This window comes from Balaenoptera acutorostrata, chromosome 18 (genome assembly GCF_949987535.1).
Source record: "Balaenoptera acutorostrata chromosome 18, mBalAcu1.1, whole genome shotgun sequence".
Taxonomy (NCBI): Eukaryota; Metazoa; Chordata; class Mammalia; order Artiodactyla; family Balaenopteridae; genus Balaenoptera; species Balaenoptera acutorostrata.
In genome coordinates, this window is record NC_080081.1 from 80,053,372 (window position 1) to 80,067,997 (window position 14,626).

Consider the following 14,626-nt stretch of genomic DNA (forward strand, 5'->3'; position numbering starts at 1 on the left):
TGAGCATCCCTGACTTTACCAGATGCTGTCACAGTGTTCTGTGTGGGTTACAGGTCAGCATCTCGTCCGCAGCCTCTGCGGGGCGGTCTTCCCTGTCCTTGCCAACACTTGGTGGTGTCAGATATTTTAAATACTTGTCAATCTAATGAGTGTGCAATGGCCCCTTGTTTTAAAAAATGCAGCCTCTGATCACTGATGATGTTGGACTTCTTTTGACTATTTGGGTTTTGAGTTCTGACTTTACCACTGACTGTATGAACTTGGGAAATGATTACTCATTCTGAGCCTCAGTCTTCTGATGTTTTAAAAAATATTTTATTTATTTATTTGGCTTCGCCGGGTCTTAGTTGTGGCACGAGGGATCTTCTTTGCCGCGTGCGGGATCTTTACTTGTGGTATGCGGGATCTGGTTCCCCGACTAGTGATTGAACCCGGACCCCCTGCATTGGGAACTTGGAGTCTTAGCCACTGGACCAGCAGGGAAGTCCCAGTCTCCTGATTTTGATAAAATACAAGCACCTACATTTTAGGGCGATTCCAAGACTCGGAGACCTCGTGCACAGCTCCTGCTACCTCTCTGTCTCAGCCCCGAGTCCTCCCACCAACAGGGCCCACGAGGCTGCGCCTCCGTTGAAGAGACCCTCCCAAAGGCTGGTCTGCAGCACGAGAGGAGCCAAGGTCCCCCTGGGCTGCGAGGGCCCTCCCGGGAGCCCAGCAGGAGTCCGTGGGGACCTGGACAGTGGGTGCGTCTGAACGGTCACGCCGGCCCCTTAACCTCCCCCATCCCCCTTAGACTGTGCTCTCCACAGCGCAGCCAGGGGACCCTTTTAAAACAGAAGTCGGATCTTGTGCTCCAAACGCTAGGTGGCTTCCTGCCTCGATCAGGGTAAAAGCCAGCGTCCTTGTCCCGGCCTACTCGATGGGCTTTCACACTGGGGGTCGACATCCATGTAAACCCTGAAATCAGTTTAAAGGATTTCAAACATGTTTTTTAAAAAATATTTATTTACTTATTTATTTATTTGGTTGCCCCGGGTCTTAGTTGTGGCACGCGCGTGGGATCTAGTTCCCCGACCAGGGATCGGAGCCGGGCCCCCTGCATTGGGAGTGCGAAGTCTTACCCCCTGGACCACCAGGGACGTCCCAGTTTAAAGGATTTCAGAACCACGGGGTAGAGTCGGCCAGAAGGGTACCTGCATAGCAGCTATGTGCCTGTGTGCAGGGCTCCCCAATATGCGTCCATTTCAAGGTTACACTGTAACTTTTTCTTTTTAGTAGATTGTTTTTTGTTTTGGGTTTTTTTTTGTTTGGTTGGTTTTGTTTTTGGCCGCGTGAGGCTTGCGGGATCTGAGTTCTCCAACCAGGGATTGAACCCGGGCTACGGCAGTGAAAGCCTGGAATCCTAACCACTAGGCCACCAGGGAACTCCCTAACTTTTTCTGAAAATTACATAAAACCTAGCCTGGAAATTTGTCTTCAGTACCATATTTCGTAATTAAACATTTTTGTAAATTTCGTTGTATCTTTCAAGGGTGTAGAAGTAGCAGAAGACTGTCTTCCTTCTTAGATGAGCCCATAGCTTTCTCAATCGCCCATTTACTTGATAACATTTTAAAAAACAACCACAGAGAAGAGAGCTCCCTGAAATCTGCATCTAGACGTCCCTTCCCCTTGAAACTTGTGGGCTGACAGTCCCCAGCAAAGTGGGACGGAGGCCGTGCAGAGGGCTACAGGACACACAGGAAAAGAGCAGCTACTCATTTAAAGCGCAGAAAGGAGCTCGAAGGTCTGTGACTAAGGATGCTTGGTGGGGAGGCCCATGTGCTGTCTGTGGGTGAGACGTCTGAATGGCAGATGTTGACGGTGTCCCTTGTCTGCACGGGAAGAGTCTCCCCACACACTCAGGCCACTGAATTTCGGGAGCCAAGGCTGGCTTGTAGCTGATGAAGATATCTGTTCTTCCAGAATCACGCTGAGCCGCTGGCGCTTGAGCTCTGCTGGCTGGTCCATCTCCCGGCGTCCTGACGCCCAGTCGCGGCGCAGGTCTGGCCTTCGTGGCTCCGTCTTGTGTCTGCAGGTACCAGGCGGCGGGCAGCCCCCACCCCCGTCCCCTGGGCCCAGGGTCCCGCTGCTCACGCACTGGACTGCCACCTCCTGCTTCGTCGTCCGGCATCGTGGGCTGAGACAGAGACTGAATCCTTTCCTTCGTGAAAACCTTGTAGCTCTGACGACAGAGTTCCCAACAAGAGTGCGAGCCAAAGCTCCCCATTAAGCCCCTCCTTGATTCCCCTCCTGGCCCCGGAGGACAGTGGCCGGAGGCCCTTGGTCCTGCCTTCTTGCCGGTGTCTTTTCTCTACCCTGTAGAGTCCACAGTGTGGTTCAGAACCAAGTGTGCAGAGCTTGGAGCTTGGCAAGCCCTTCCTTCTGGACCCTTGTCCTGACCTCCGATCCTGCCCTGAAAGGAGCCGGGGCCCTGCCCAGCGGGGGAGCGGGAAGGCTGGCCCTGGGCCCCGTCGCACCGCGTGCCCCAGTTCAGACCATCCAGTGAGGCTGTGTTGTCCCCAGGCTGTCTCTGCCTGAGACCTTCTCTTCTGAGCTCTGCCCACCCCCAGCTCCACCCTCCGTCTGGCATCCTCAGCTCAGGCTTTGAACGCGCCTGTCTCTCTAACTTAGTGTCAGGTTCTTTGTGTTGGGACACCACGGACCTCTACCCACTCGTGTCGCCAGGCCCTCTGGCTGGTGGTGACTAGCTCCCCCCTGGAATGTGTCTTCTGAGGGGCCCGCACCGTCCACCCCTGTGCTGTCTGCCACGGGCTCTGTGCTTCCCCCAGAACTCAGAACGCCAGGGCTCGTCTCTCCCTGGCAGGGACGGTCTGGCTCCTTCCTTGTTTCCTGGGGCAGAAGAGAATGTACTAGAGATTTTGTGAAAGGGAGGCACGTGGTTTTGTGTGTGTGCCTATTTATTGGGTGACTTGTGCAAGCCAGGTTTTAGAGGACGTGTCAGCCTCCCTAAAACCAGGCATGTGCTGGTGAGGGTGCGGTCAGGGGTTTCCTGCCAGGGCACCGGGGAGGGCCATACTGGGGAGGCCCGGCAGAGCCGGTTCCCTGAGCCCAGCGGTGGGCCCACTGTGTCCACGGGCAGGTTCATGCCGCTGACCGTCCTTAGGAGGCCCTGACCCTGGGCAGCACATGTGCTGTTAAAACTGGTTCCCTACCCTTTCCTGGAACACGGCAAAGTGTTTTTGTATGTTATATTCTATTTCTCTATGGCTTTTCATTATTGACGAAAATGGGAGTGTTTTTTTCAAAAAGAGGTTGGACCTAAGTTACCATAATAGGCATATCCAGGAGTGTAGCGCTCCTTTAAGAACAAATCCCACGAAGATATAAGAATGGTTTTGTAGTTAAATATTAACCCAAGTAAAATACTTATTTAAGGGCCTGTGAAGTTGCAAGACCATGTCGAAAGCAGTACTTCCTGCTGACTGTGTAGCCAAATTATGATAAATAGAAGCAAAGTAGGTATTTTATTATTGGGCTCATAGTAGGACAACTGGAATAGCCTGCTGGATAGACTGAAATAAAGACATGTTTAGGTTCTCAAACTTCACTAATCACACCAGTAATCAATATTATGATAACATTCTCATTTCCTGTGTGTGTGTGTGTGTGTGTGTGTGTGTGTGTGTGTGTGTAAACTCAGGGGATTTTGGTAGTTTCCCTGGAATGGGTCACACCTCCGCTCACCTGTCTCAATAGTGCCAACAGTAAAATCCTTAATGTTTTAGCAAACATCCCTCGAAATCATGGACCTTTACAGCTGAAGGGAGCTTTGGGATGACCTTGGGAAATCTTGCCCTCTCATTGGACTCAGCTGTGATCTGGAGGATTTTTGTCATCTGCCCACAATTATGTAGCGGGATAACACTGGCAGCTTTATTATAACGGAACTGGACGTACACATAAGTATTCTCATCATCTTACGCTCTTTAACAAGAAGAAATCATTGCATATTTCAACATAAAACTGTCAAACTTTTTTTCCTCGTGTTCTAATCAAGCCCTTGTTTGTAGACGATGCTCACATTTTGCACGTCACTATTTCTTCATGTTGTTTACACTACTGAAAGTCGCACATTTTGTTCACTGCTGTGTCCTCTGTAGAGAAGAATATTAGATGCTTAGTGCTCGTCCAGCAAGAGAATTTGGCCATAGCAAGTATTTTGGGGGCTGCATTAAGTGTATCCCAGGGAATACATTAATTATAATTAACATAATCATTCTCTCATTGGATTATTTAAGCCCTTTCTACTCCTGCCCCACACCCTTCTGTTTGAGGGGCTGATTTATTGTATTATGTCTAATTCGGACAGACATCTTTATGCAAGTTGATTTTTAAAATAGGATTCTTTTAAATTGGCCTGAGAATTTTAGGGAGTAAAATTATTAAATCAGGGCGCACGTTTAATAACTTTTGGTACTTGTTAACAAATAGTCACCTCAAAGGACCAAAAATATATGACTGTGAAGAGTTTCACCAGCCCATTTGCCTTTACAACTATTTTGTTTTGGTGTTAACAATTCAATATAAAACGCTATTTTATTAAAAGTGTTTCTTTGATCCTTGGGAAGGTTGAGCATTTTCCATGCTTGTTTAATTTTAGCCCAAATTTCTTCTTCATTCCCTACCTATAAGTTACTCTAAAAAACATCTTTTTCCTCGGAAGCGCTCAGTGGGCGCCCTGCCCCGCGGCCTTGCTGCAGGGCCGGGACCTTCAGGGGCCACGCCAGGGCCGAGAGCCGCAGTGGTGCCTCATCTTCTCGACACCCACTCACAGTTCAGATTCAGAGGCCACTTGCGGGTTTTCTTGGCGTTAGCTTTCTCTTCTCAGTCTCCGGGAGCCGCGCGGGTGCCGGGTGTGTCGGGCTGGCTCGGGATCCACCGCTCCGCGGGGGCCTGCGTCTCCGGCTCGGGCCCCAGGCAGGCTGGGTCGCCCTTTCCTTCTCCGTCACAGGCAGCCACCCGCCCTTCAGGCTCCTGGAAGCACCGCGGAAACGGCAGGGCGCAGCTGCCCTGCCCCCGGGCTCTGGCGCTGCGGGACTTTCAAGCCGGGCAGCTCGGGGGGTGGAGCACAAGGGACAGAGGGAGGGCAGGGGGGAGGGGACGTGGGTCTAGAAGCCGAGGGGCGCGGGGGTGGCGCGGGGGCAGCCGTGCAGACCCTGGGCCCCTGCGCACCGGGCTCCCGGACGCCGGGGGCAAACGTGCGTCCAGCTGGGGCGGAGCTCAGGGGCAGGGTGTGGGCGTTCCCGGGCACCGCTCTTACAGGGCACGCCACGCTGCTGGCCTGACGTCTGGGCACTGGAGTCACAGAAACGGGGTCCTGCTGTCTGGGGGGTGGAGGCGAGACAGGGTTGTGATTCCTGATGGATTTTAAAATGATCCCGAGTTTCCTGCAGTTTGTGGGGTTTTTTTTTTAGTATTTATTTACTTATATTTATTTTGAACGTGCCAGGTCTTAGTTGTGGCATGTGGGATCTTTAGTCGCGGCATGCGTGCGAGATCTAGTTCCCTGACCAGGGATCGGAGCCGGGCCCCCTGCATTGGGAGTGCGGAGTCTTACCCACTGGACCACCAGGGAAGTCCTTTCCTACAGTTTTTAAAGCACGCCTATACATACATGTCTAGTGGTGTCTCTGAGAGTTAATGTACAGAAACTGCACACTTGCTAAATTTGGTGGAAGGGACAGACAGCAAAGGCAAGACTGCCTGACTGGGTTGTTTAGTAAACAGGTGGGCTCATTAGCGTGGTCGGGTGTGTGATGGGTGTATGGTTAGTTGGTGGGTTGTGCGATTCGAAACAGCCCTGTGAGCACGTCGGTACCTGTGGTTGCCTCCCGGTGTTTTTGCTCGTTAAGTCCCTCGATTGGCGAAGCATAAGGAAGGTTGGAATCTTGAGGCTGTGAGGCGAGTACGCAGCAGGGAGTTTGAACACACACACGGTCTGACGTGGTTGGTCCTCAAAGTCAACGCTCGACACGTAGCCGGTCTGAAGCAATGCACACGTGTGGCCAGTCACCCCAGAGAAGCCAAGGCTTTGGTCCCGTCCCAGACACAGCAGATGGGCTCTGTCCACAGGGGGCTGGCTCTCCCCCAGCTCGTGCCCTTTCCTTCGATCCCAAGGCAGCTCTGGCTACCGCTGACCAGCCTCGCGAGCCGTCCCTTCCCGATGCTCCCCCCAGAGGCCGCCTCCCCCCCAGCCCTTGGCTCGCGGGCGGGGCTCTTCCTGCCTCTTCTCTCCCGAATCCCCGAGGACACAGGCACAGGTCATGGCCGCGTGCGCGCTTTGTCCAGCCACCCCATGGGGCCCGGCCAGGATGGAGTTTAATATTATGTACACAATCAGTGGATGTGAAGCACCAGAGTCCTTCCCGCCCCTGTGTTAGGTGGGTGGGCGCAGCCCTGAGCCACAGGAGGGTCAGGCCCCCAGGCTGTCGCAGTCCTAACAGAGGGGCAGACACACAGGCGCAGGGACAGGTCCACTCTGTTAGCCTCGAAAAGCCCCTGGCCCAGCAGGCGGGGACAGCGGCTCATCCGTCCTCAGGGCCCGGGGCATCTCCTGGGTTTCTGCCGTGGCTCTTTGCTGAGCGGCCTCTGTCCCCTGGGGTCCTGGGGTCGGCCTGGGGTCCTGCTGCCTGCTCACTGCCTTGTCCTCTCCTGTCTGAGCTACAGCAGTCTCTGTCAGTGCTCTCAGACCCCTCCCCTCCTGTCACCACCCCTTCCTGCATTTGCAGTTCCCTCCTCCCCGCCCGCCCACCCCTCCACCTTCAGAAGACCCCTGTCTGTCCACAGAATCCCCTCTTGCTGCCCCTCCCGGTTCCATCCTTGAAGGCTGGCTGCCCTGTCTGCCCACAGCTCTACAGAGCCGACCCAGGGCGCCTGGGCCACAGCCCTCGCAGCCCTCCCCCTCCGGCCTGCGCACCCGACCACGGTGTCTGCAGCTCTGCCCCTGGCCCATCCTCTCACTGACCCCCGACCCTGCTTGGAAAGCTCCCGCGACTGCCTTCAGATAGGGGGCCCGGTCTGTGGTGCCTCCCCGCCGTCCCCTCCCGCCTCCCCGTTCTCCCCCCTCCAGGCTCCTGCTCTGACTGTACCACCTGCTGCCAAGAATACCTTTCCTCCACTGAGCCCTCCGGCTGCCCAAATCCCGGCTGTCCATGAAGAGCCGGCTGTGCCTCGTCTGGCCTGTGATCAGTCCCTGGTCCCTCTCCATCCTCCGGCCCTCTTCCCCGGGTGCTCACCCCGCCAGCAGTGCTGGGGCCTGTGCTGGGCTGATGTCCTCTCTCGCCCACCGCCGCCCGCATGGGCACGGGGCACCGTAAACAGTACACGTGCAGCTCTCCCCTCGGGGCAGGGGGTCCCTCCCCCAGGAAGCCTGGGGTGGGGAAGGCCAGTTCTCTGACTTCCACAGGCCAGACGGGAATTTCAGTCCAGTCACAGAAGCTTTCTCAGGAGGAGCAGGACGTACGGTCTTCCAGGCCCATCGTCGCGGTCTGGGGGTCAGTGTGTGTGAGGTTGTCATCGGCCCCTGAGGACACGTCTCCAGTGGTGCTGGCTCGGAGCCGGGCGCAGGGCGGGAAGGCAGTCCTGGAGGCTTCCTGTCGAGGGGGCGCGCACCCAGGCCCCCACTGACGTCTCTGTGTCCGCCCCACCCCCAGGAGATGGCGGGCAGGGCCCTCAAGCAGACCGGCAGCCGCAGCATCGAGGCCGCCCTGGAGTTCATCAGTAAGATGGGTTACCTGGAGCCGGGCAAGGAGCAGATCGTGCGGGTCGTCAAGCAGACCTCCCCAGGTGAGCACGCTGGGGGCTGCGGGCAGGGGCCATCCTGACGGTCGCCCAAGGGCGGGGACGGCGGGTGGCAGATATGACACTGGGCTGGGTGCTTCCTACTTGCTGGGTTTGTGAACTTGTTTTGCTTATGAAAGATTGGAAAATTCACTGGATATTAAAATGAGGCAACGCCACAGGTTCTTTCTGCTTTCTCTTGGGCTTGTGGGGGAGTCTTTGAAGGGGCGGCTTATTTCATTGATTCTGAAACACGCCGTTTCCCACTCTGTGGCCTCTGAGAGCAGGCTGCCCAATGGCAGGCGCCTCCAGAGCCGGAGACCTTGGGCAGAGGTGTGGGAAAGCCCCCTGGTGCCCCTGGGGAGGGCCAGAGGCCCCAGCACCGGATGTCCTGCCTTGCTGGCTGTCACTGAATGTTTGTTTGCTGGTAGAGCAGATGGGGCCACTTTGGGGACCTGAGGTCCCTGGGTGTAGTAAGGGATTCAGGATATTGAACAGGAGTGTTCCCTGTTTTGTGGGAGACCTTGGATAAGCCCAGTTCATCTGCTGAGGGGGAAACTGCACGGGCTTTGTAGCCGTATCTTCCTTGTGAGGAGGACACAGGTTTCTGTTTTCTTCCTGACTGAGGAGTTCCCTTAAACAGTGCCTCGCTGGCCACCGTGTCCAGACTCTGAGGGTCCCGGGGTCTGTGTTGCAGTCCAGCCCCTCAGGAGGCAGCGCCCACTCTCTGATGACCCCGCATCTACCTTGCTCGTGGTCTTTCTGATGCATCATCTTAGCCTGAGAACACAGTGTCATTTGCTGTGGCTTCTGCTGGAAGCACAGCTGCAGAGGGTCTGGGCTCGGCCAGCTGCTCCGCGGGGGCGTACTCGGACAGGCAGGGCACGGCCTTTGGACTGGGAGCCCAGCGCTGCCCTCGCGGCCGTCACTGGCGTCAGGGGCCTTCCCAGGCCTTCGGCCGCGGAGTAGCCGTGCCGCGGCGTCAGCCTCCCGTTCCCTCCCCTGCAGGAAAGGGCCTGGCGCCAGCCTCTGTGCCGCGGAGGCCGAGCTTCGAAGGAGCAGGTGACCCTTTCCCGCCCTACGCCCAGGTGAGCGGGCCGGCCTTCGAGGGCCCCGCCGCCCTGGAGGAGGCGCCCCGCCAGTACCCAGACTTCCTCTTCGCTGCCGTCGGGCCTCACTGCCGTCCACACCCACCCAAGGGCTACGCCGCCGCCGGGGAGGCCGCCGGGATGAGCCTTCCCGGCCCCGGGGGCCCGGCGCCCCCGCTGCAGGGCCCGCACTACAGGGCCCCCCTGCTGGTGCCCGGGGAGCCCCTGGGCTACGGCGTCCAGCGCAGCCCCTCCTTCCAGAGCAAGACCCCGCCGGAGGTCGGCGGGTACGCGGGCCTGGCCGCCAAGGGCCCGGCCGTGCAGGTGCAGGTGCAGCCCGGCCTCGCGTTCCCGCCCCCGGGCGGCGCCGCCGCGTACGCGCCCCACCCGCACCCCAAGCAGCCCCACCCGGTGCACGCGGGGGGCCCCCGGGGCGCCGTGTTCGCTGGCGACAGCCCCCCGCCGGGCCTGGCCACTCCCTCCCGGACCGGCCTCGGCGCCGAGCGGTTCGAGCCGAGCGCGCCCCCCGCGCCGCAGTGGCCGAGCGCCGGCCTGGCCCGGCGGGACTCGCTGCAGAAGCCGGGCCCCAGCAGGACCGGCTCCTTCAACGGCCACCAGGCGGCGACCGCGCCCTCCCCCAACGCCATCACGGCCGTGACGGCCGCGCACATCCTGCACGCAGTGAAGAGCGTGCGGGTGATGAGGCCCGAGCCCCAGACGGCCGTGGGGCCTTCGCACCCCGCCTGGGTGCCGCCGCCGGGCCCCGCGCTCGAGGGCCTGGAGCCCCAGGACGAGCACCCCCCCGGCCCGGGGGGCGCCGAGGCGCGGGGCCGGCCCCCGCCCTACCCCCGGCACCTGCTGCGGCCGCAGGGCCGCGCCGAGCAGTACGACGTGGACGGCTTGTGCGCGGGGCTGCAGCAGGGCCTCCGGGGCAGCCGGGCCGCCGAGCCCCCCGACGGGAGCCCCAGGAGCCCCAGGGGCGCCAAAGGGGAGAAGGCGGGCAAGGACCGCAAGCAGATCCAGACGTCCCCGGTGCCCGTGCGCAGGGGCTGCCGCGACGAGGAGAAGCGGGAGTCGCGCATCAAGAGCTACTCGCCGTCCGCCTTCAAGTTCTTCATGGAGCAGCACGTGGAGAACGTGCTGAAGACCTACCAGCAGAAGGTGGCTCGCAGGCTGCAGCTGGAGCAGGAGATGGCCAAGGTGGGCCGTGGGGTCGCCGCGGGTCCCCTCGTGCTGCCGCTGCACGCACCGCCCCTCCAGGCCGGTGGTCTCCCGGGGAGGGGGGCTGGTGTCGGGGTCCCAGCCGGAGAAGTCTCGCAGGTCGCGCTCCCCTTCCCCGTCACTCTCGGGAGGGGACGGGCTCTGCCGGATGTGCCGGCGCGCAAACGAACACATTGGTTTTTATGGTGTGTCCTTACTCGAGCACAAATCCACCAAGTTTTTCTAAGTGCTAAGGAAACATTTTGAAAGAGTAGAAAGAAAGTTTGAGGTTTTATACATTGAAATTGTGGGATTTATAAAGAAAAATATAGTAGTGATTCATCTATTCCTTAAGTCTATAGTTAGCAAATAAGGTTCGAAATATACCCTAGTTGGCACTAAACTGTTAGAAAAAGTAATTATTAATGAAATTATTTACATTAAAATGCTATGGTCAATTTAAATCACACAGAGCCGGTAACTCCAAATTCTAAAAATAAGATTTGTGCCCTTCCCGCTGTCCCGTTTTCGTTGACTTTGTTTTCCCGTTTTCCCCTGAACTATTATTAAAGTATTACATTGCTCTTAGAGCTCCAGGAATTTTGTGGTCCCCTTTCCCCCAGATTTTTATTAATATAAGTTTCCTGTAGTTTTTAGAGCCTAAGGTCACTTGGAGAAAGAACTCCCTGTTATTATGTCTTCCCTTTCGATTCCAGATCTGTGACTCTGTGTGGATGTAAAGAACAGAGAGTTATTTTCTCGCTTGTAGTGTCTGGCCCCTGGTTTCCGCGGATCTATTGGGGTCCCCTCGGTTCTGGGGCCTCTTCCCCACCCCCCTCCCCCTCCCCCTGGGCTCCGCCGGGGTGACCCTCCCCTGTTTCCTCCTGCGCAGGCCGGGCTCTGTGAAGCTGAGCAGGAGCAGATGAGGAAGATCCTCTACCAGAAGGAGTCCAATTACAACAGGCTCAAGAGGGCCAAGATGGACAAGTCCATGTTCGTGAAGGTGAAGACCCTGGGCGTCGGCGCCTTCGGGGAGGTGTGCCTGGCCTGCAAGGTGGACACGCACGCCCTGTACGCCATGAAGACGCTGAGGAAGAAGGACGTGCTGAATCGCAACCAGGTGGCCCACGTCAAGGCCGAGAGGGACATCCTGGCGGAGGCAGACAATGAGTGGGTGGTGAAGCTGTACTACTCGTTCCAGGACAAGGACAGCCTGTACTTCGTCATGGACTACATCCCGGGCGGCGACATGATGAGCCTGCTCGTCCGCATGGACGTCTTCCCCGAGCAGCTGGCCCGCTTCTACGTCGCGGAGCTGACGCTGGCCATCGAGAGTGTCCACAGGATGGGCTTCATCCACCGCGACATCAAGCCGGACAACATCCTCATAGATCTCGACGGCCACATCAAGCTGACAGACTTTGGCCTCTGCACGGGGTTCAGGTGGACGCACAACTCCAAATACTACCAGAAAGGTACCGTCTCAGGCCAGGGTGGACGCGGCTGTGCCGCCCCGGGCCTTTCCTTCCCCTCCTGGGGCGCCGCTGTCACTGGGTGATTTTATAATTTGGTGTGACATCCTTTTCTCCCTGAAGAAGTCGTATGACGTGTGAGGTGTTTTCTTTTTTAAGTTGGTGGCTTCAAATTTTACTCATACGTTTTTAGGACAGTAGGCCATAGGGTCTCATGGGGCCTTGCTGAGGAGCCATCACTCTGCCCTCCTAAAACAAGCCTTAAAAAACAAGCCTCCCAGCCTCCCAAGGAGCCCTCTGTCACAGCCACCCCGAATCTACCTGCAGGCACAGACCTGGCTGTGGAGCCAGCTTAACTCCGCCTCCTGTGGTCCTGCTACCTCGAAAAGTCAGAAACAGCTGGTCGTTATCTTATTTATGGCTTGAATTTTTATAATAGTTATTTTAATACTCTATAGCTCAGGCTTCTATTTTTTTTTTTTTTAATTTTTATTTATTTATTCATTTATTTATTTTTAATTTATGGCTATGTTGGGTCTTCGTTTCTGTGCGAGGGCTTTCTCTAGTTGTGGCAAGTGGGAGCCACTCTTCATCGCTGTGCGCGGGCCTCTTACTATCGTGGCCTCTCTTGTTGCGGAGCACAGGCTCCAGACACGCAGGCTCAGTAATTGTGGCTCACGGGCCCAGCTGCTCCGCGGCATGTGGGATCTTCCCAGACCAGGGCTCGAACTCGTGTCCCCTGCATTAGCAGGCAGATTCTCAACCACTGCGCCACCAGGGAAGTCCTCAGGCTTCTATTTTTTAAACTCAAAACTAATCCTAAATCATTTTATTCATTCCCATTTTTTGGCACTGAAGTCATTTGTGTTCATATTTTCTAAATCCTCTCACGCTTTTCCGTGCCCGTCTTAAAACATGTCTGTCAAACAGGTGGTGTTAGCCTTTGAGACGGGCCTGAGAGGCCCTGGGGCTACCATCCTACAGTCGCTGAGCCTTTCTCACCGGCCCCGCACTGTCACCCGGCACAGGGCACCCAGCACAGGGCACAGGCCCTGTGGCCGCCTCCCCCATGCTGCTCGTGTTGGCACGGGTGTGCACCTCACGGCTTGGGTGCGAGGCCCAGGACCTCAGCCACGTGCGAGATGGCGGGAGGAATCTTTCTCTCACTGTGTCAGGAGCCGGGTTGGATTACTTTTCCTTTCGAAGCTATGGGTTTGTTGCATTGTTGAAGAGTGAAAATTAACTTTTTCGTTCTCTTCTTTCCTCGCCCCGCTTCCTGGGTGACAGGGAGTCACAGCAGGCAGGACAGCATGGAGCCCAGCGACCTCTGGGACGACGTGTCTAACTGCCGCTGTGGAGACCGGCTCAAGACCCTGGAGCAGAGGACGCGGAGGCAGCACCAGCGGTGTCTGGCTCACTCCCTGGTTGGGACCCCAAATTACATCGCCCCAGAAGTGCTCCTCCGAAAAGGTGCGTGCTTCGGCCCCGCACCCAAGCCAGGTGACCTCTGAGGGTCCCGAGCCCCAGCTTTCAGAGACTCGAAGTGTCCCCACTGTGTGCTCACGAGAGCCTGAGAGCTGGATTCTTTCCTTAGCAAACACAGCCTCCAGTGTGTGTCCCTCTGTTTGGGAGCTGCCTTTGCTTCTGGGCCGTCTCCACTTGCCCCTCCTTAGGCTGGAAGTGACAGGCTGGGTGCGAGGTGGGCTTGCTCCCTGGAGCCCAGAGGAGTCGCTCCAGAACTGGTTTTGACAGAGTCGTGTGATAGACAGGACTGGGGGGTTTATGCGGGGGGTGGGGAGGTCCTAGCTGGGTCAGCCACCTTCACTGGTCAACGGGTGTGAGGATACAAACACTGTGTCCTCCAGTTCGCCGCCGCAGGTCCAGGAGCACCTTCAAGGTAAGATCTGGGGACAGCAGGGCTCCGTCCCATCCAGCGGGGCGCCTGGCCGAGCACAAGAGGCATCTCTGACAGTCAGCTGCAGGGCCCGCAGCGGCTGCGTTTGTTCATCTGATTCCGTATGATGAACCCAGAGAGCAGTGGCCTGTCTGTTCTCACGTGTTGTTGCCAGTCGTTGGAGCCAGGACCCTCGGTCCTCGCCCGTGTTCTCTGTGAGCTGTGTGCCCCAGCGCGGGTTACTAGCCTCTCACGGCCTCACGTGTAACAGCAGTGCCTTGAGAGGTTACAGTATTAACCTGGCTGCCCAGTAAAGGTCTCCCCCTCCCCCTCCTTTCAAAGAGGGAGGGGTGGGTGCTGGCCTGCGGGGGAGGACACCCGTCTCCCCCAATCCCCCCGTTCGCAGCAGCCCAGCGGAGCCTCCGGGGCCAGACGGGCAGAGGCTGCAGGTCACACTTAGCAAGAATTCGGTGGCAGCAGGACCGGAGCGGGGCTCGGACTGGGACGTGGGACAGAATCAAAGATCAGCCTGCTCCGCAGCCTCCACGAGGCCGCCCCGCCCGAGCCCCAGGCCGCCGGTGCCCTGCGGGGGGGCCTGGCTCCCTCGGTGCCCCCAAGGGGAGCGACAGGTGGCAGCCGTTCCCTTTGCCAGTTCCCCCCCCCCGCCCCCGGTTCTCCCAAAACCTCCCCAGGAAGCCTCCCCGAGAAGCCTCATCACTGGCCTCACCTAACCTCAGGCCACACAATTTCTGCTTTTTAGTTTCTACGATTTTAACTTGCGTCTGTTCGTGTTCTTTAAGCACCTAAAATTCTGGTTAGTATTGTTACTAACAATAACAGTAATCTTTTAAAATTAAAAAGCCTTTTATTACAAGAGCATCCTGTGTTTATCACAGACTCACGGTGGAAAATAGGAAAATGTCGTGACCACGCTCCTCCCACGTGGAGAGCGTGAACGCCCCGGCAGCGTTTTTCTCGCGGACTGTTCTGAGCCCCGCATGCGGGATGCGGTGACGTCACGCGTGCGCCGCCGGGTGCGGAGACGGTGGCATCACGTGTGCGCCGTCACGTGCGGGGGGTCGTGACGTCACGCGCGCGCCGTCAGGTGGGGCGGTGACGTCACCTGTGCG

The 14,626-nt window shown here is 57.5% G+C and overlaps 1 protein-coding gene across 3 annotated transcripts in view; it reads left to right on the plus strand.

Moving 5' to 3' along the window:
* LATS2 (large tumor suppressor kinase 2) overlaps positions 1-14,626 on the plus strand; it is a 70,131-nt gene that overhangs the window by 23,765 nt on the left and 31,740 nt on the right. For all 3 annotated transcript variants that reach the window (XM_057532663.1, XM_057532661.1, XM_057532662.1), the window contains exons 3-6: positions 7,716-7,848; positions 8,851-10,130; positions 11,023-11,605; positions 12,890-13,072. In XM_057532663.1, coding sequence (XP_057388646.1) covers positions 7,716-7,848; positions 8,851-10,130; positions 11,023-11,605; positions 12,890-13,072 — 2,179 coding nt within the window. The remainder of the gene's footprint in view (positions 1-7,715; positions 7,849-8,850; positions 10,131-11,022; positions 11,606-12,889; positions 13,073-14,626) is intronic.